General features: G+C 36.0%; 1 protein-coding gene across 2 annotated transcripts in view; it reads left to right on the top strand.

The window, feature by feature from the left end:
- Positions 1–22,635, top strand: part of LOC111046733 (insulin gene enhancer protein ISL-1) — an 83,410-nt gene that overhangs the window by 35,196 nt on the left and 25,579 nt on the right. For both annotated transcript variants that reach the window (XM_039421064.1, XM_039421062.1), the window contains exon 3: positions 7,281–7,576. In XM_039421064.1, the coding sequence (XP_039276998.1) occupies positions 7,281–7,576 (296 nt within the window). The remainder of the gene's footprint in view (positions 1–7,280; positions 7,577–22,635) is intronic.

Genomic DNA, 22,635 nt, shown 5'->3' with positions numbered 1-22,635 from the left:
TTAATTAATAAAAATTCATAGTCCACCATCCACGTCATTTTGATAAAATGATAAATAATTATTCTATTTTCCCAAGTTTCCTGGAGATATGGAGATTGCATTCTACAACACAAAGTTTGCAACAGTCTATACCAATCCTCGGTAAATTCAAAATCTCCATGTGAAATTCCAAGTTCATCAATCAGCTCATCAGTTCATGAGTGATGATGTGACAAATGTGCCTTCCATATCCCCCACATTAATTGACCGAGCGAAGTAAGGTCTAAGATTCAAGTCAACGGTTTTGCATTTCTCTTTATTTATGTTTATATATAGAATAATTTATTTGCTAAAAAAAACAAAATACGAGAAAACTTTACAAAAAATGAATAAGTATATGCTACTGCACTTAACAAAAATACATAGGCTAGGCCTACATAAAAAATTGAGGAAATATTAATTTATTTAATTTTCAATTATATATTTTCAATGGCATTGCTAGCATAGACAATTAGTCTGTTCGCTAGCAATGAGTTGAGATTTTTAAAAAAAATAATAATACAGTAATATATTCAGAAAAATAAATAATGATGTTCTCACATTTTGCAACATTTAATATGGAGCTTTCATCTTTATTTCCAAAAACCCTAGACAACAGATGAGGAATTAAAAAAAATTACGGATTTCATCTTTATTATATAAGTTTTCTATGAACAATTTCATTTAAATTGCTAAAAAATTTTTGCGTACATTACTTAATCACAAAATTAAAATTATATTTTGAAAAAAATGTTAGATTTGTCCCAGTTATCAACTAGAGTAATAAAGTTTTTATTTATTCTATGTGTTAAAAAATATCTAGAAATTTTATTCATGAGAATATTGCAGTTGTGATCAAAGTGCCTTCTGCTTACTGAGAGTCTGGGAAATCGTATTAAAAATTGATTTGAAATTAGTGGTCGAGTATTGTAGCTGAGTGCACGGGGTTGTGGTGAGTGTTTGGCTTTATTAATAGATAGGATCAAGTTTTTAATATATTGTTGTCTGATCGTTAGGACGTTCATTTCTTGAAAAATGGCTCTACTGGGATAAATCCGAGGTTTACCCAAAGCTGCTCGATTCAAAAATTTCTGTAGAGTGTGAAAACTTTCTTCAAATGAGTATCATATGCACCACCCCACACCTCCAAACAGTAGGTGAAAAGTACATGTGAATATGCTAAATACATATTTCTAATAATGGCACGGTTTGCTAACTGGTTTATTCTTCAAACTATTCTATATGCTTATTTATATGTTCCGCTACTTCGAGTTATCAATTGCATACCTCATCGCTTGCAATTAATAGTCCACACGACAGCTGATCTTACCATGTTACATTGAGATATGAATTGCATGCATCATTGCATGCAATTCATAATCCACTCGACAGCTGATTCATGATGAATAATTCTAAAGTCTGATTTTACGGTAATATTGGCGTTCAAAGGAGATTCCTTTTCCTTTTGTATTATCCTTAAAATGCAAAATTTCAAAAAACCTTATGTATACGTCGACGCCAAATTCAAAAAAGAATACACCTGTCAAATTTCATGAAAATCTATTGCTGCGTTTCGCTGTAAATGCGGAACATAAATATAAACAAAAATATAAACATATAAATATAAAGAGAAATGCAAAACCATCGACTTGAACCTCACTTCGCTCGGTCAATCATATTATAATGTTCACACGAGCTAGCCTCGTTTCGATGCGAATTTTTAATGATATTTAATATGATAATAGTTCATCTAGCAGACTCACATCACGTCATGTCACGTCGCTTCGTGTCTTAATTTGCGACAAGCCTCAATTTACCAACTTGAAAAAGGGTTTGAGAGCCCTCGTTTCCAGAGTTGCTTAAAAACACTGGAAGCTGGATTAAGAAAAATATTTGATTTTACACCCTATCATCAGTCATTATGTATCATAGAACAGTACAGAGACAGTAAATTTTTAGTAAAGTATAACTGCTACTACGTGATAAGAACAAGGAGTTTCCGCAGACGAGAAGTGAATGCTTTTTTAAGCTTCTGACTATAAACGAAATATGGGAAAAGAGCTGTTAATAATGGAAAAGTAACGAAACAGAAATGGTATTTACAGAGAAATAAATGAAATTTTCGAAAATCAGCTAATGCATAAAAACTATTTTTCCTTCACCTACTGACTAAAGTACTCACGTTAATCCCTGAAACATACCAGTGTCACTTTTTTGCTCTCGGTATTAAAAAACAGAAAGACTTACTGGGGAGTAAAAGTAACTCCATTCAAATAACATGGAAAGCATCTCTATTTTAGAAACTACATTGGAAATCAAAGACCTTAAAGAGATATAGACCCACAATGCCTATGCCTTCCAATGATAGTCTAGCTCTTACTTGAAATTGAAGGCCGCCATTGGGGTATTTTAGCACGAGATATTATATCTATATATTTCTAATACTATAGATTACAAAGGCATTGGTATGTAATAATCTAATAGGTTGCCCCCTCAATGGCCGAATTCAATTCCAAGTACGACACTAGCGCTGCATGTGAGTCTATGCATCTTTAAAGTCTTTGTTGGAAATAGGTTGGAAGATCGAAGCTCAGATGAGGAAACATAATAGAGTTGTCTGTCATTGAGCCAACTGAATTCAAAACCTCAACCAGAAATTTGATCAACTCATGAAATATAATATATTTGATATTACATCATAATTATTAGTAGACGATTAAAATAAATACAATTCTTACATTTTTTTTCTCTATTCAAAATACCAGACAACAAGTATTTTTCATCTGCGATTCAAATCTGAAATGCGCGAACTGGAGTCGGCCATGATTGTTGATAGTTGGTCAGCTGATAATTGTTACAAATTTTGTCGAAAGACCGCAAAAAAATACGCGCAATCGACCGGTTTTCAGTTATCAGATTTCAGGTGATGTTGTAAAAGAAAAAAAACATTGTCACCAAGAGTTATTAAAATTATTTGATTTGCAGTTTCTATAAAAGTAGATGGAGGAAATATGTATATAAATCAAACTCTCCCCTCAGGGAGAAAAAGTAGTATTTTTCACTCTAGATATACAAATAACTATAGTGTGAGTATATCCACATGTATTTGGCATACCACAGGCTGGAAGTGCGGACGGGACCTCAAGTACCCGTATAGCACTCAACGTATTAAACTAAATATTTTGATCTGTTGTATATTTGGAGATAATTAGGTGTAATGGTGTATAATCAACATTTTGAAGGCATTGCAGAGTATTATATTGAGAAAGTATTCAATGATTCGGTATGACATATCTGAGCCCAATCTGCCATATTAATTCAGGTTCAAAGGGTAAATAGGCCTATGACAATTGCGTCGTCTAAAGACAACAGCAAGTGGAGTGAAGAGGCAGGGGTTGGCTGAGATTGTAGCTTTTAATTAAAGTTGAAGAGGGTGTCTTAAGCTCCTCACTCATTCATTGTGCAGGGCAAACTTGAACTCACTCTCCTCAATAGGGGGGGGGGGACATTGATGGTGAGTGCTCATTGACACAGCTACTACTATTCTGCCCTTCACTCTCCTCTTATTTCTTTATTTCTCCTCCTTCTCCTTTCTCTTTTATCCCGTTTCTCTTCTTTTTTCACTCCCTCATCTGCTCACTTTCTCACCTTGTTCTCCTTCTACTTATCATTTTTATCTCATCCATAATTACACTCCTTCTGTTATTGCCCCTTTTCAATTTTTCGCTCTCTATCGCCCTCCTTTCCCTGTTCTATATCACTCCCTTTCTTCTAGTTTTTTCATAGTTCTCTTCACTCCCTTGTGTAACCTCTTTTTTTACTTCCTCATTCACGTCCTTGTTCTTCTACCCTTTACCAGAGTGAAGGAATTCTTATTTTTCTCGCATTTTTCTTTCTCCCTGCTCTTAAATAAAAAATCCTTTCTTTATGTATCTTCTGTATAGTGTATTTATAATATTATGCATTCATACTCATCTGCATTCTTCTTCTGTATCGCTAACGCCTTATTCCTTTTTGTCCTCCTATTCCTTTCCTCCTATTCATTTGTGCTTTCTATTTTCCTCCTGAATTTCGTCTCTTATCTCTCTTTTGTATCCTTCCAGTTCTTTTACTCTACTTTCATATCTAACTCCTTTCCCCTTATCATTAGAAGCTATCACATATTTTTTGCGTCTTGTACATGACAGCATTCAGTCTTATTTCTCCTCTCTAATTTTTTTAATATAATGTTCGTCCCTCTTATCATGCTTCATTTTCTTTTTCTTTTTCTTCTTCTTCTTCTCTTCTTCTTCTTCTTCTTCTTTTTCTTCTTCTTCTTCTCTTCTTCTTCTTCTTCTTCTTTTGCTTATTCACCCCTTCTATTTCCACTCCTTCTTCCCACAACTACTCTTCCTACTACTACTCCTCCTTCTTCTTCTTTCTCATATTTTTTCCACTTGTTCAGTACTCTCGTTCAATATTTTGTACTTGTACTTTCTCCCCCTAACGACTGCCGTCACACGGAAACACAGGAGGTCTACAATAAAAGAACAATCAGCTGATGGAATCCTAGGATGGGGAGGTGTGGGGTAGGGTCATGTCACATGGTTCAGAGGGCACGCGTCTCTCGGCTAAACTCTGATCACATATTAAACGCTTCACTATTCTCATTCTCAGTCGCCAACATTTGCACTACTACTGTAGTTCTACTTCCCCATTTCGTCAATTCACTCTCATTTTCCTTCTCCCTTCAACCAACATCTTTCCCTTTCTTATTTTCTCTCTTACTTCAACTTGCAGTCACAAGAATAGCACTCGAAAAGAGACACACTCACACCAAACAAAAAACAGTTGACGGAAAAAGCAATTGCAGACAGATCCGCTCCAGATGAGTGCATCCGTTCGGCAAAATCCGACATTAGAGAATAATATTCTCGACCCTAAGCAAAATCTCGAATATGTCGACTAGAAGAGGATGAGTGGAAGGTGTCTCATGGATTATCACTGGTACAATCTACAATATACAGGTAGAATATACAATCAATCAAATCCACAATAATAAATTAATGGATCAATAATCAATTAAAATTGAATCAATTTTCTCTTCAACGTTAAACTCAACCAACAATATTTTTCAACTGAAAAGGATGTGTCTTTAATGATTGATAATTCTCCTTTTGTCTCAATTCCAATCATGCTCTCTTTCATCATTTTATATCCATTCTATTGATTAGAGAATATTACAAAAAAAATCTATCCACACACCTCGCCTATTCACTGGAATTGGAGTTTCAAATAATATTTTGATTAGATGATTGTTTCAAATAATGTTTTGTTATCTACTGTTCAAAAGGTGCTATTAAGCATTCGAAAGTTGGAGAACAGGAATCAATTGGGAACTAACTGAAACCAAGCAGTGGCTTTGACATTGCGATTTGCCAAGTATATTTGTATAGATCTATATTGTCAGTTTCAAGGAGATTGTAGATTGTAGACAACAAGCATTAACAGCTTATCAAAGACGTTTCATCATTTGATGCGTTTTTCTTTTTATACAGTAGTCTTATTTATGAGTGGAGTTTCAAGGATCAGTCTGATTGAATGTTTACTGATTAAATGTAAACACATAATAACTGAAATACAGTACACTTCCTACCAGAGCTTGACCAACTTTCGAAAAACATGTGAAAGCAAAAGTCAAAAACAATATTTGCAAAACTTGTTGGAACACTCCACTGTATTTCGAAAATTGAAGCTATTCAAATCGAGAAAATACTGTGCGGAAAATTCCTGATTTTTCTGTTAACTTGGAAAAAGTCAAGACAATATCAGTCTCAGTCAGCTTCATCTCTGAGAGAAAAGTCATAAGCTCAAAAAGCCAAGTCCCATCCCTTTTGTGTAGCTCTCACTCAAAAATTGCCCGGTAACTTTCCCATGGAATTGTGAAAAATGAACAAATTTTGGTGATTGGTTGCGGAGGGTCTGGTTAATTAAAATGAAACGTAAGTTTGTGTTAGCGGCGTTCTATGTTTGCCGGGAAGATCGATGAGCTGTGTGCCTGTCTGTGTGTGTGTGTGTATTTTGCGGTCGGCCGTCGTCGTGGTGGCGAGCGGTGGGGGGGGGGTTTCTAGGGGGATACTTTGAGAGGTCAAAACGAGGATTGTTCCCGCTGCAACCCCACAGCAGTCCAAATATTGACCGGATGGCTGGGCGGGCGGCCGGGAGATGGGCCGAAATTGCAGCCGAGTAACCGGAGCTAGTTCAAACAAGACGGCACGGCACAGCTCGCCGGCTGCAGCCCGTCACACTGACACTGACAGCAGGATACGGAAATAATGCTTCCGCTGCTCTTGCTCTCCTGCACAAACATGGTGTCGGATGGGTTGGACCACACACAGCTCCACTTGCTGACACCTCTGTTTGGTCGGACCCACCGATAAACACAAGTAAACGTGCATTGTCTTATGTGAGCGCACAACTCAACCCTGTTCCCAACCCATCTCGCTAAAATAACAGTGTGTAAAAATAGTGTGTGTTATGATCGCGGCCGCTCACGGCAAAATCGACTTCTAAACTACGGATGGATGTTTATGTTCTATCTATAATAATATTGTGATTAGGGAGGGTATAAACAGTATGGTCACGGAGTAGAGACATCTAGGGTTCCTTCTTCTGTAGTATAGTGCTATGTCACACATAATAATTATAAATTATTGTAAATCTCATGCAATAATGAAGAGAATGCTTTTAACATCGAAACTTTTCCGTACATGGAGATGATGAATCTATGTTACAATAGAGGAATGATTCAGGAAGAATCATTCTATACTTGAGTTAGAGTTTGGGAGAATATAAGCAAATGTGAAGTAATAGAATTTTAAATTAGTGGTAAATTTATAGATCCGATATGAGTTGACTTGAATATGAAAATGAATACAACATTCAACAATACTGTATAAAGACTTGAGAGCGTCTTGTAAGAACATAATGTAGAAGAATTATCAACTGTATCAAGATCCATTAATTACTATGTCAGTTTTTATTTTCTTCTCTTCAAACATACTCTTATTCACTTAATATTTTATAATGTATATCGATATAAAGCGAGACTTACATTCAATTTTGTCCATTGTTTTCTTGTGTAATTGTTCAACTCATTGCCAATTTTACATCAATACAGCAATCACAATTTATTACAATTGCTGATATGCTGAAAATGATAATTCGTGAATTTGACAAAATCACAAAATCAATAATAACTTATCCTCTTTGTTGTGTTGCAGATTATTTGGGACCAAGTGTGACAAGTGCAGCTTAAGCTTCAGTAAAAACGATTTTGTGATGCGTGCAAAAACGAAAATCTACCACATAGAGTGCTTTAGGTGTTCGGCGTGCGAGAGGCAGTTGATCCCCGGGGACGAGTTCGCGCTCCGGGAGGACGGCCTCTTCTGCAAGGAGGACCACGAAGTGCTCGAAAAGACCACGAACGGCGAGAACAATAACAATAACACCAACATCAGCAATAACAATAATAATAACTCAAGTAGTAGTTTACACCACAACGAAGGATCGAATTCGGGTGAGTTACAACTTCTGATTCTCAGTTAACATTTAGGTATTTGTTGGAATAAAGAATAATGAAACTTTACAAAAATGTAGCTAATAGCCGTATTGGAGAACTCAGAGCATTTGGTAATTACAAAATGTAAAACAGATATGAATATTTTAATAGCAATAAGAGTATAGTATATAGTTCAGTGATAATGCACGTGATGATTTCATTTATGGATTCCTCGGCCAAATAATAGGGCTAGCCTTCATTTTATAAGTCGTGTGAGTAGTTATAATAATGCATTTCATCTTTAGATTTTGAGCACAAGTTTATGTCTTCATGTTCATTAGGTTTGGAGTTTTTATGGTGCATTTCTGGAATCACTGAAGCCTGCATCTGCACTACTCTTTCTCAAGAAGGATAGGATCAATAATATACAAATGTAAAATATATAAATCGTCATTCAACAATCTCTGTAGAGGTGGAATGGCTATTTGTATTGCTCATTTCAGCGTTTCCTATTGGTGCGGAAATATTGATGATCAAAAATTCACATGAACTGTTTTTGAGATTACATTTCCATTGACATTGAACTTACCTGCTTGACTCTTTAACCTTCCAATATCGGGGCACCGAACTTCGCTCCGGTGAAAAAGCATAGAAGCATAAAAGCATAGTTTATAATATTTATTTATTGATACACAGAAGACAATTCTTTCAATTGTTTGAGGAAGGCCCAACAGGCTTATCCCAAAACTGTTTCTTCCCCGAATTTTGATGTAGACCTATACACTTATTATATACGGTAGTCCTAAAAGTAGGTTATGTTCCATACACTTTTGAATTCCAATTTTCAATCCAAATATTTGAAAACAGAAAAGTTTGAATTTAGATATTTCACAAACCAAATTTAATAACAAAATAACTCTCACTAATCACTTGAAACTGGAAAATAATGATTAGCTTTGAAAATGTTGATATAGGTACTCTAACTATTTTAAATTAATAATGGATATTGAATAAAATCATAACGTTGGTCATATCAACATGATTGTCGGTTTATCTATAATTGCCAGATAATAATTCTTATGAGATCCGCTATAGTTCAACAGCTGAACATATAATTCTGTTTCTCTCCCACACAAGCACTCGCATCTTCCGTTATCAACAGACGACGAAATTATCATGTGTTTTTCCAAGGATGAATAATTATTATCCTTTTCATGTCCTTCAGCGAGTTTTCCAAGGGATTAGACCTAGTGCAATCGAATTTTTATATCATAAAACTACTAAATATGTTCCAAATTTCGTGAAAATCGTTAGAACCGTTTTCGAGATCCGTTGGACATATTATATAACCAAATAAATAAATACAGAAATTGCTCGCTTATTTTAATAGGATATTCCTTCTCTATGGTATTCAAATCTCTTTCCAAATGATTTACATAACTAGAATTATTAATATCTCGCTCTGAATTCTTGTAAATCATTCCACCCAAGTTACCATGCTTATGAGTCGGTTTATGCTCATGTAACTCATGTATTCTGTGTATTGTTGCTCAACAATAACTGTAAGTTATATATGTGGGCCTTTCCCCTTCCTGTAAGTGAATTGTCAACTACAATACCTTCTTTTGATTATCATCACCGATCAGGCTTCAACATAAATTGCCAACTACTTACTCTCGATTATCATCACCGCCCAAGTTTCATAAACGCGAGAATTGTTCTTGCGCACACCAAGATCAAACAAACAAACCAAAAAATTTCACCAACCCAAAAACCAATCTTGACCACATCATTTTTTTTTTTTTTTTTTGAGAAATGAAAAAGCACAGAACTGAACCATAAAGGAAGTGAATAGCATAATGGTGGTCGGTTGGAAAATAGCGTGCTTTGAAATAGCAGCAGCAGCAGCAGCAGCAACACCAGTGTTATTGACGTCTCGCGTTTAATCAAGTTAAAAGCGTCGGCTTTGGCTCCTGTACTGTACACTAACCTTCACTAGTTACTCGCAACCCTATTCAACACAGTCGGCCTACGTTTTCGTTTCTTGCTTGCTGTGTACTTCTGTGCTGTACGGTTTTCTCTTCACCCTATCATAATCATACTCTTTATCTCGTATTTTCATTTTCTCTATCTCTCTCTCACTCTCTCTGTCTCTTCATTTCTTGCTCTCTCTCTCTCTCACTCTCTATTTTCTATCCTATGATAATCATGCTTTGGTGCTTTTGCACTCACTCTCTCAATCCCTCCCGCACATATCCACCTTACTCTCTCTTACCCGCTCTACCTCTCTCTTCACTATATCATAACGATTCTCTTCGCCACATGTGTATCGTATTCAATTCCCATGCTCTTTATCTTCGTCCTATCATAATCGTGATTTCTTCTTTGTCTTCTTCTCACTTCCTGTCTCTTTCTCATTGTATTTTGTGGAGGAGGCAAAATGGGTTTCTACCTGCTGTCTCGATTGATAGAGATTATAATTTTTTTATCTCTTTCCCTCTCCTTCTCCCCGGTCTTGTGTTAATGAAAAATATACTATTTCATATCCTTTTCAGAGAGTCGACAATTATTTGTTGAAATAAATAATCGACTACAGCCGATTTATGTAGTCAGAAACGGAATATTATATTATCGTTCTTCGAATTCCATTCAATCGTTATTCTCATTAATTAATTAATTGTTCATACTTTGTAAAATTCTTTGAATAATCAGCAGTACTGTCATTTAATCTAAATTGGTAGAAAAATGTAGTGTGTATTGTGACATACATGAATAAATAACTCTAATCTATAACCAACCTCTCCAACTTTCATATTCATCCTCTTTTTTGTGTGCTCCATCTCTCTCTTCAAAACTTTAAATCTGTTTAAAACTTTTAAAACTTCCCTATCAACTTCTCCTTGATATTCTTATTAATACTTCTTCATCTATGTTAATTCAATCTTTTCTCGAACTTCTTTCTTACAATCGTTAACCTCGTTCAGCTCTTGATACTCGCGATTTCTTTGTCTCATAGTGAAAGAAATCTGGTGTGGCGCACTCAAACAAGTTTCCTTGCCGTTATGAAAATTGATCATCTGACGCAAGTGTTCACGCGCATCTCAAGTCTACTATTCTAAGATCTGAGCCAGCTGGTGACAGGACAATAACGCTGGAGACACACGAGGTCTGCTATCTCTTCATAGTGAATGATTTGAGAGAATCTACAGTTGCCAACAGTTTGCAATTGAATAATCTTATTTTCTCGAATTTCGAGCTTATTTTCAATTGTAGGTGAAAATGTTACTGAACATTAATTGTAGAGATTTTTATGTTCAATCTTTTCCACTTGAAATTTTTGGTTCAAATTGTATCTGAAGCCTGATAATTGGGATCTAAAATCAAACTTTGCATTGAAGGGGCGGTGCTCCTGAAATTTTTACAGATATGGGACTTGTGACAATTGATAGAGCTTATCAATGACTATTTTAGGTATGAATTTGATCAAAATCGAGGAAATCGCGAAAAACCCTGTTTTAATGACAACATTTTTGCCATTTTAGCCGTCATCTTGAATTGCATTTGATCGAAATTGTTCGTGTCGGATCCTTATAGTGTAAGGACCTTAAGTTCCAAATTTCAAGTCATTCCGTTAATTGAGATGAGATGATATCGTGTACACAGATGCAAACACACACATACAGACCAATACCCAAAAACCACTTTTTTGGACTCAGTGGACCTTGAAATGTATAGAAATTTAAAAATTGGGGTACCTTTTTTCGAAAAGCAATACTTTCCTTCCCTTCCTTAATTTTTTTCGGAAAGCAATACTTTCCTTACCTATGGTAATAGGGCAAGGAAATTAAAAATAAAATTGTAGACGCCTGCCATACCCGATTCTCGGAGCAAATCATTTTGTTAATCAAACACATTTTTGTAAAATCATTGACTTAATCAATATGACCTTGAGACCTAGGATTCTCTGAGACCTAGTTGGTCTCATATTCATTGATGAGAACATAGCCTACTCTTATGTATAATATCAAAACAGTATTCTGATTCCAAATTGAAGGAGAAATGAATTCTGACTGAACGCTTTCGATGATGAATCGAATACAAACGAGGCATGGCCTCTTCAAAACATGTTCAATTTAGGAAATTGATGTGATTGAATGTTTTGATAGAAATAATTTCCAACATGAATACTTACATGGATACATCATGTAGTGAGAGTTTTGAGTGTATATGATTCAAATTTTAATTTTAATTTTTCATAATATTTCTAAGGTCTTCTGTGTGGTTGGAGAAAATGGAAAAGATAGAAGTCCATAATATTTCGTTAAATATTTCCTCTAAACTTTGAAATTCTTCACAAACTCCAACTGGACCAAGTAAACCACAAACTAAGTAAACCAGTTCGAAGACAATTCCATCTCCGAGAACAAAAATTAAGTCGGCGTGAACATTTTTATTCGAATGAAATAGACTTTTATAGAATACGATATTTGACGGAGACAAAGTCATCGTTCGATTTCTGCTGGATGCATACTAGTTTTTTTAAATGTTTATTGACCCAATTTTATTGGAACCAAGCAAATCCGATCCCTTGTTCAAGATTCATATCTATCGAAAAGTTGTCAATCCATTTTTTATTGTCGGAACAGGTGAGTTTTTATGGAAAGATCTAGAAAACAACCAGTTTGAAGACCAAAGAAAATATATATCTTGCAATATGCTAGTTTCTGGTAGTTATGTTTCGTTCCTTTAATCTTTGTTGGAAAACAGATTCTGTTATTAAACTGAATTATGGACAGGTTCGAGTAAGTGACATTTCGTATCCAAATCGATATCATAATCTACTTCTATTCAAAATGAACATATTCATCTGTATCAAATGCTATTTCTATAAATTCTCATATCATTGTTCCTATACGTCGAAGTGGGAAAATTGAACAGATAATCGATTGTTTAATACTGATGATTCAATCAACAGAAACTCAAAATAAGAGACATCTGTAGCGGACCCAACAATACCTCAGAAAAACAAACAATGCTAGCAAACGCATCAGCCCAATGATTGTAATTGAGGAGGGTCATCAGATTAGTTCCGCAAAAAATGTGAAAGGAGAAAAATTGAACGAACAACAAACAGTTGGGGCGTCCTCATCACATATGGTACTATGATACGTATCAGTTATAGTGACACTCACCTTAATTTGTCAGTATCCCCTGTGAATAACATCGACGTTTCCCATTCAATCAATGCTGACAGAGTGAGGTGAATCTCACTTGAGGAGAGCAGTGAGAGATAGGTTAATCTGTTGCACTCGGCTCGGCATTCGATGTACTAAGCACTCATGTCGCACTCCAATAATTCCTATTTTGGGGCACATATGTGCTCGTTGCCTTTCACTACATGTGAGAATGAGTTAGAGAGGAGTGGCTGTTTATATTAGCCTGGAAAAACACAATTTGATCGCCTTATTACAAGCCAAACAATCTGTTATTCGAGCTAACAAGTACAGAAAGTTGGTTGGCTCAAATTGCGTGTTCGATGATAATTACATTGTTCAGGATGGAAAAATCGATCTAATTGATCACTTCAAACCAAACCAATCTTCGAACTTTGACCAAATGACTTATTGATTGTATCAATTAATTACTATGATTACGAGCTTTCCATTATTGAGGCTTCCATGAAACGAACTGTGAAAACTTCCACTGTAAAATTTCCCTACAACCAACTAATAATATCCTACTTATTATCATACATTTTTGGATCTAGAAAGACCTTTTGATGTAATTTAGACTTGAAACTCTAATGGCGTTCATGGCTCATCTCTTCGCTTCGAATTCCAATCCGAATTTCTTAACCAGCTGCAAGATAAAAAGTAAATTCGTATGGCTTTTGTTGGTGGGGAGTCCCTTGCGGGAAGGTCCCACCGCCTGAATATATAATTTAAGCCGTCAATGGGCCTTACGACTGTCATACTTCAGCCGGGACCGACAGTTTAACGTGCCCATCCGATAACACGGTAGTGATCTGGTTAAAAAACTTCTGGTAATGAGAGGGTTTGAGCCCGGGATCTCTATGCTGCTACGCAAGCAAGCACTCTTTCCACTAGACCACGGATCACTCCATAGCTGCAAGATATAATTACTTTATAGCTTTTAACGGTTATTCTTATATCTTAACCAGCTGCAAGGTATAATTATTACTTCTATAGCTTTTATCGGTTATTCTTATTAGTAACTAGGCAGGAAGTTGTTGGATATTGTTTGCAAAAACTGCCTTGAAAGTTTCAAAGCGATATTCGAGAGATGAACAAGCTTTATCAACTGATTGAGAATTGGATCACTTCAAGATTCCAAAAGCTTATGTAAGGAATAAATAATCCTATTATATTAAGCGAGCAACTCCTGTATATATTTATTTATTCATGTATCTATGCATGTTCAACGGATCTCGAAAACGGCTTTAACGATTTTGATGAAATTTGCAATATAGGAGGTTCTTGATATAAAAATTTCATTGCACAGGGTCTCATTCTTGGGAAAACTCGCCGAAGGACATGAAAAGGATAATTCTTCCTTAGAAAAAAACAGCTGACAATTTCGTCGTTTGTCGATAATGGAAGATGCGAGTGCGTGTGTGGGAGTGAGATGGAATTATGTTCAGCTGTATTGCATTCAATCCGCTGATCTCGAGAGATATATTATGTGGCAAGAAATCAATCGACATTATCAACATATTATATGATATGATACATATTATACATTATATGATTGTTTACATCACCAACGATATGATTTTGTTCAAGATTCATTACTTTTTTATTTATATTAACAAATATTGTAGCAAACTGAGTGTATCAGAATGTTCAAAGTTAATAATTATTTTACAGTTTTAATAGTAATTGGAGAGGGTTATTTTGTTATTCAATCTGGTTTGTAAACAATCTAAATTCAAGCTTTTGTTTTCAAATGTTTTGACTGAAAATTGGACTTAAATTCAAAAGTGTATGGAACAAAACCTACTTTTTGGACTACAGTGTATGAATCAAAATTCGGGAAAGATACAGTTTTGGGCGGTGCCTGTTGGTTCTTCCCCGATCATTTTAAAGAATAGATTGTGTTCTGTGTATCAATAAATAAATAAATATAAATTATTCTTCTATGCTTTTGGACTCCAGAGCGAAGCTCTGTGCCCCGATATTATACATTAGGCAAGCTTTTCAACTTATTTAGGTTCGAATTCCATACTTTTCCTAGATAACTGTTTTTCTTTCTTTATCTCGTCTTTCAATGCGCTCCACCCAAGCTACAATGGATTGCCCTCCTGAAGAAAACGGCAAACGCATCAATGAATGTTTTCAACCAATGTTGTCAACATCAATCAACGGGCAACTTTGCGCTCACTCCAAAACGATTTTCCCGGATGCCTCATCGTTTTCCAGTGTCTGGCTGCGCCTGTATTAGACATTACACTTCCGAGTGCTTCTAATCGTCCGTCGGACATTGCAGAGGGAGGGGGCAGCAAAGAATAGCAAGGGATGCGACAACGACCCATTGTGTGATAGAGCAGCAAGGACAAAAGCAGCAGAGAGCAGAATGAAGAAGAATAAGGAGGAGATGAAGAAGGTGAAGATGAGAAGGAGGAGAAGTAAAAGAGGGCCACTCTCGAATAATGCCACTCTGTGTCTGCGCGTTTTCTTTGTCACGGCGCGTTTTCTATTTATCAAAACGTCCTCTCGCACAACAGAGATGTATTTTTTATCGTCCCCAACAGAGTCAATATTTTGAGTGAAGAGCAAATACGGAAAGCTCACGAAGAGAAAGAAGGAGAAGATAGAGAAGACTGAGAGACAGTGGAGAGTGCCTGACTGCCTTTGATTGACTTGGAGTGCCGACGACCTCTCTATCAGCTGACAAAACATTTCACGAGTGCAAGTCAGATATTGTGAGATTCACTCCTAACTGTCAACGTAGGTTGCATGGGTAGCATCGATGTCATTCATGAGAAATCCTGACAAATTGAAGTGAATTTCACTATATCAGGAAAGATGACACCACTGCTTCTGCTCTTTTCAATCAGCCGCCTTGCCACTCGATAAAAATTTCAATTATTTTTGCCCCAGTCTCCAATATTTTATTTGATTATTGATAAGGTTACATGCACCCACAATTAGAAGCTGGCCTGTGTAGTTTGCCGAAATCGATTTCATTTCAAACAATGAAGAACTCTTGATTTCTTAATCGTGAAGTAGTGCTGTAGTCGAAGTTGATAGATAAGAAATGTGCATAAGACGAAAACAAACTTGATGATAAATTAATGTGTTATCTGGAAGAGTTGAAAATAAATGATTTTACTTCAATGGGCTTGTGTATAAAAGTGTCAAAAATCACAACTAAGCATAGTTCCACCTGCGAATTGTAAATCCATTTTCATACAATAAATGCATTATCCATTGTATTCGAATGACACTGTTCATTCCTTTTTTTGAAATAACTGCACTTCATTGTAACAGACAATAAATAACTCAGCCTAAATCTATACTCTACAATAATTTATTTCTTTATTCATTTTTTCTATTTCTATGCTGTAACTGTAACACACAACATCTAGGTACTGGATTTCAAAGGCATAGTTTATTACTGATCAATTTGAATTTGACATATTATTAATAAAAGATAGGGGCGATCACTGTGGGTTTCTCATTAGAATACTACATTTTCACTAATATCTCACCTATCCAAAATACATTATGTTGATTGTAGGCTTTTCATCATTATGCATTTGACCGATGAATTAACCATACTAAATATTACTGTTTCGTGCGTAATTTGTATTTCAGTTGGATTGGCGTTTTTCTATCTACAGATGGCTAGATGGATGAATTTGAACCTGGACATGTTGGAAGTCAAATGAAAAATAAACCACATCACATTTATTCAAACATGAATCTGTTTGAACCTGTCCTCCATTACTTACAATGTCCATCTGAAAAATGATTGCAATTGATTTCAATCAATTTACGATGAAGTTTGTTATTATATTAAACCTCCCTGTATCACTTTCTATTTCGTTGTGGGATCAATTTCCTATTTTTGTGTGATCGTCCCATATTGGAGTGGATTAAATTTCGAATTTCCGAGTAAACTCTTCCTGTATTGGTATACACTCTTCCAGTACTCTTCCTGTATTGGTGAAGTAACGTTTTTGTATTTTGGTGTCAGAACATTTACTATTCCTAATTTTGGTGTAACCTCCCTACGTTGGTGTGAGACAAGATTGAAGCCTAGCCACCGCGGCCGAGACGATAAACCGTACACCGCCTTCTCTGGGCGGGTGAGATAAATTATTATCTAGCTGCATAATAGATGCGGAGCAGGTGTGATGTGAATTTTGCATACGCGTTGATAGGCGGTATTCGGTTAGGGGTGTTGGACGGCGGTCGAGGCTTACCTAGGGCGCATTAATATGCAGGGGCGCATTAATACGCAGCCGTCCAGCCCCAGTGGGGTAGGCAGTCGCCGAGTGTAAATTTGCATTAAGTTATTAGTAAGTCGGAGTGGTCAAGGAAGGGGTGATGGTGGACTGTGTCCGGGGGCGGCTGTAATTAGTCGAAAGGTGGGTGCCCCCGGGGGTGGGGGACAGGGCTATCCCTCCATTAGCTGATGAACTCCTCTGTCCGCGTACCACCAATTACCGTCGTCTTATCAAAGGACCTTCCTCCTCTTACTCCTCCTTCTCATCCTCCACCACATCCCTCGCCCCCCCTACACCTACCCCTCACAAGGGTCCAGCATACTCCTCTTCAAAGACCAACCATCCATGGTCCATGGCATCATCCAGCACAACCCTGTCTCAGGGATTAGCAACTCTAGTGAGATTCACTTCAAGTGTCAGCATTGGTTGAATGAGAAGTGCTCTTGTTACTTATAAGGAATGCTGACAGTTCATATTGAATCTCTGATCGGATGCTGGCATTTGTTTGCGCTGGAGGCCGGTGCTCCACTATTGGTATCTCGCTCTCTTCTGTTGACTTGTGTTGTTACAGCCAGCTAATTTGAATCAATCCATCTATGTCTCTCCCCTCCCCACTTGGTTCCAGAAATGATTGCCCAGTAAGCCAGCCAAACACTGTCATAAGCATTTATCGGCGATTACCCTTTGAGGGGGTTGCAGGATGAGTCACAATGGACGGTAGGATGAAAAGTGGGAAGGATAACTACAAGCACATTGAATCTTCTCCTATTGAGTTTTGATTGACTATTGCATGGAAGCGACAAGAATAGAGTTTTCTTAAATGCAAATGAATGTGATGTATGCCTGTATGTATTTTAATGTAGGCTAATGAATGTATTTTCTATATCGAGCTATATTTTTAATTTATGTTCCAAATAAGATACATGCAGAAAGTATAGCAGGTACTTTCATTCTTTACTCTCTGGATATATGAGTAATATAAATAATAATATGTAAAAATAATAATGATATTATGATATCCATGTATATCGGGAAAGTAAGCCGAATGACCTTCTTCGCTAAAAGAATGCATTTATTCATTTATTAGAGCAAACAATACTGTAGTCGGAAAAGAAAAAAACAGGCTATTGCCCAAAACTTCTTCAATTTCCAAATTTTGTCTTAAATTGTCCAAATATTATGGAGGTTATTTCCATTTCAATTTATACACCAAATCATCAATCTGAATATACAAATCAGGATAAAACAAACAATTTCAAATTTAAATAGATTGATAATAAAACTTCAGTAAAAACTGAATTAAGAGAATCATTATTTTATTTATGTAAATTGAGAGGTTACCTTGAAATTAAGGAAATCAAAGTGTAGTTTTTCTGAATCATATAGCCAATCACCGTAAACGGTGATTGTGTAGCCTACTACGTCTTTTCAAAATATATTTTATTAGTAATGGAAAAGTTCCTGAATTATAGAGAACCAATCACTTTTTTAATGGATGAATCTAGTGATATTGGGGAAACTTTGTATTCGCCTGAAGAGCGAATGAGCCTCTTAACAAATAGTAGAAAATTAGTAAGGGAATATTTTCTCATAAATGCTCAACGTTGATGATTTCATCTATTAATACAATATAATCTATATATGATCTTATATAATCTATATTGTATACATTAATACTATGTATCTGATGCAATAAACTATATAAAATTCCATAATCAACAATAGATACATATGGATAAAATAATATATTCAGCTAATGAATAATAATTTTCTGAGGTTAAATAATGGGTATTGGCTGGCAGCTGGCAGCGTTGATTTGGTAATGATCACTTCGATTAGTAGGCTAATTGGCAGAAATTGAAAAATCTTGAAGTATTGTCCAATCCAATACAATATGCAACTGATTACATTTCAATTTTCATGGTGAATTTAGCTAGAATACTATTATAAACTTCTTCAATCATCAACTTACCTATACGAACAAACTCAGATAGTTAGTATTTCTAATACCAGAGATTACTACGAATATTATTCATATGGAAATGCAATGAAAATTCGTGATACCCTCTATGAAAACGTCGAATAGCGCACGTATCGTAATTTCATTGTAATCCAACTACTTTTTCTTCTTATCCAGCTCATAGATATCACTGATGATGAATATACTCAATTTCATGAATAATGATTACAGTACACTCGAGTTATCAACTGACAGTAATTTGGAATTGCTTCTCAATGACTAATTTCAGAATATTTTTGGTCTTGAATGAACTCTATTACTTGAATACGACATGAATAAATCAAAATGATGCTGAAAAAGTTATGGCTTAATTAGAAGAATTGTGGTTTAATTAGAATTTCCAAGTGGTTTTAATAAGGGTATTACATTAAATATTTATCTGGGAAGAACGAGAACCTCTGCGTTGTACCATTTCTGAAGAAAGAAAAAGAACAGATGTAAAGAGAGATTGAGATATAATTTTTTGAAGCAGACCAAGAGAAACGAATGAGTTTTGATTGCTTGAAGTCTAATTTTTCTCTGATGGAAAGGCAAATAGACGAATAAGGAACTCACAATTTGGGAGAGTAATTATTATTTTCCTTGTAGCGAAGAGATTACAATAATAGAGCTGCGCTGGCTGGAAGAAGTCTGGTATTTTATTAAAAAGTTAAAAGAAGATAAGTTCAAGGAGAGGAGAGAATGCTGACGAAGTTGGAGCTGACAAAGAAAGTGAGTTTTCTCTTTTCCAGATTCACAGAACGAGGGGGCAGTTCAACAAAAACCAAACACAAATAAAAGAATAAGAGTAAAGAAGCAGAGTAAAGTCTGTGCTGCGGTTAATTCAATCTCCATGCACCCCTCTGTCTAATGCTCCTTACTCTAAATTCAAGAAAGAAAACTTTCAAAATCCGTCTCAGCGATTCGCAGTTTCGTCTTATTGGATTGCTGGAATCTTCTTTGTGAAATTCTTCTCAGTCTCCTGACAAAGAGATTGATGTCTCATGGAATGAATAATGTTTTCCTATTTTTGTTTCATAATTCCAATTCAGAAAATCACTGGTCTTATTAGACATTATAACGAGTCAATACAAGGACGATGAATATATAGAATGGTTGGTGAGAAATTCATAACAAAAAACCAGGTGAACCTTCATGGAAGTACAATTGAATGTAACCTCTATGAAATTATCTCATTGCATATCAGTTACATTTGTTCATTGATCTCGTTGCATCAGTTTTGTTAGATAATATCATGGAGTGGAGATACCGTTTGATTCGATTATATTTTGTATCTGATGATATTAGGCGGTGAAATGTGATTGAATGTGATTTGATTCTTGTGCAAATGCACTTCATGAATACTACCATATCAATTTTATCCACTGTAAATGCGTTAATTATCGGATTAGTAATTCTAAATTAATTATTTACGCCCTGAAATTGATCAGTTGCGACCTGAAAAGTCTGACACCAGACCTGAGCCAGCCAGGTCACTCGATATTAGCATTATTATTACAGTAATTTGATTCACAAATCACAAGCAATGGCATCACAGAAAAAATTAAGACTGAATTCGGGAGCCGGAATAGGTTAAACGCTTGAACATCTGTGGAGTAAGAACGAATAAATTTCTATTTGATGGAATTCCTGAATGGAAAATCATGTTTTCAAGCAGTATGTAAGTGCCGTACACCATGGAATATCAGCTACTGTATTCTCTTTGCAGTATCATATTTTCATGTATGCTATTCAAATTGGTAACCGCAATTCCGCGTATTAAAAAATTCACTATCTTGTGTATTTGAATACAATTTCAGCCAGGCAGGTGCTTGTAGCAAAGATCTCATCTAATCACAGAGAGGCAACTTTTCTTCTTATTCCATGGCCATTTACAGTACATAGTGGCCAATCGAGATAAAATACACGGTGATCACTAAGGACCAAGCCACACAAAGAAAAGTAAACTACTGATGGGAAACCACTATACAGGGAAATGAAGAGTGAACTACTGTATTTACATTGATGATTACTCCCAAGAAGAAGAGTACTTTACTGATTCCAGTTTCAGAATATCTCCTTGACCATAGACATTCAATCACATCTTCATCACCAGGAGACCATCAACTCAACCTCATAGCTACTGCTACTGCTCTTCACATTTTCATACTCCATCAACCAAATCAATACTAGCTTGAGATTAACCAGACTAATTATCACAGTAAATCAATACCATTGACAGTGACGGCCACGGTGTAATCAGATTGGGATTTGCATGTGATTTTCGCTCAAGTCGGACATGGAATGATATGTGATTGATTGATCCCTGTGCATATTTAAGAAGCTGTCACTTGCACAAGGATCGTCCACCCCTTAGACTGGGATGGGTAGATCTGTTGAAATCTCAGCGCGGTTCCCCAAGTCCTCATGTATTGATTGACACGTTGCACTGTTTGTATACCCCCTCCCATACACCCCCCTTTGGGGCAACCCCTATCCTTATTCTCCCCGCAACTCCTAGTGCCACATTACAGCGCGCTGCTCGAGTTGACAATGGCTTAGCTGTCTATCAACAATGACGTGTTGCAGTGGCTCCAGGAAGAAGGATGTTGGTCTCCCTCCTCAGAGTCTATCTTTGCCTTGTACTGCAGTGCAGCCTGACATCTTCCCACGACAGATCAGAGCAGCCTCCAATCTCAACCTCCTCTCGCCACAGCTGACGTACAACTATTTTGGCAGCATTGCTGTGTTGTGTTTGGGAGAACGTGATTATGTGTGTACACGTTCACTATCATCCCTTACGGAATTAATCATGTTTGCCGAATAGTTGGGATGTGCTGATCGACACGAAGATTTCGGCATCAAATAACGGATTGATCCTGAGACGACTGATATTAATTATGTTTGTTTAATAACTGAGATGTGCTCCTGAACACGAAGATTCATGCACCAAATATTGGAGAAGCACTTGAGATTAATTTAAATTCTTGGAAGATTGCTGTCAATAATGTTTTCTGAATGGTTAGGGTGTAATAATCAACGCATGTGAATTCGAGCAGATCTGATATAGATTCTTGGATGTATCGAAATTCTGGGAACAACTTCGTAGTTGGTAATGTCTACCAGATGGTTCAGATCAAGAAGGATTCAGTTCCAGATTGACACTAAGCATTGGATTAGATTCTGGAATGAGTTAATTAAATCTCTGGTAAGATTGTTGCTTATTATGTTTACTGAATAGTTTATTTCGCTTCCAATGTCCATTTGATTCTGTGTCCAATTGAGATTCTGGAAAGTCGGCTGTTATGTGGAATATTGATGAATCATGAGGAAGCACAATCCTGATCCTTGGATAGGTGTTCTTTATTCTATTATGTTATGTGATATGTTGAGAAATTGTTCAGATGCATCATTTTGGATAAAATTGACTATCCTCATCCACATTTTACTATTTCCAATCATCAATCAGTTTAGTTTATCAGGATTCAAATCAAGAGTAGAATACGTGAATAAAAAGCTTGAGCAGGAAACAATAAGACAGTACAATTGAATAGGTACATGAACAACAAAATACAGAAATTTCGCTTCAACACAATAAAAGCAAAT

This window comes from Nilaparvata lugens, chromosome 2 (assembly GCF_014356525.2).
Source record: "Nilaparvata lugens isolate BPH chromosome 2, ASM1435652v1, whole genome shotgun sequence".
Classification (NCBI taxonomy): domain Eukaryota; kingdom Metazoa; phylum Arthropoda; class Insecta; order Hemiptera; family Delphacidae; genus Nilaparvata; species Nilaparvata lugens.
This window is presented reverse-complemented; position numbering and strand designations above follow the sequence as displayed.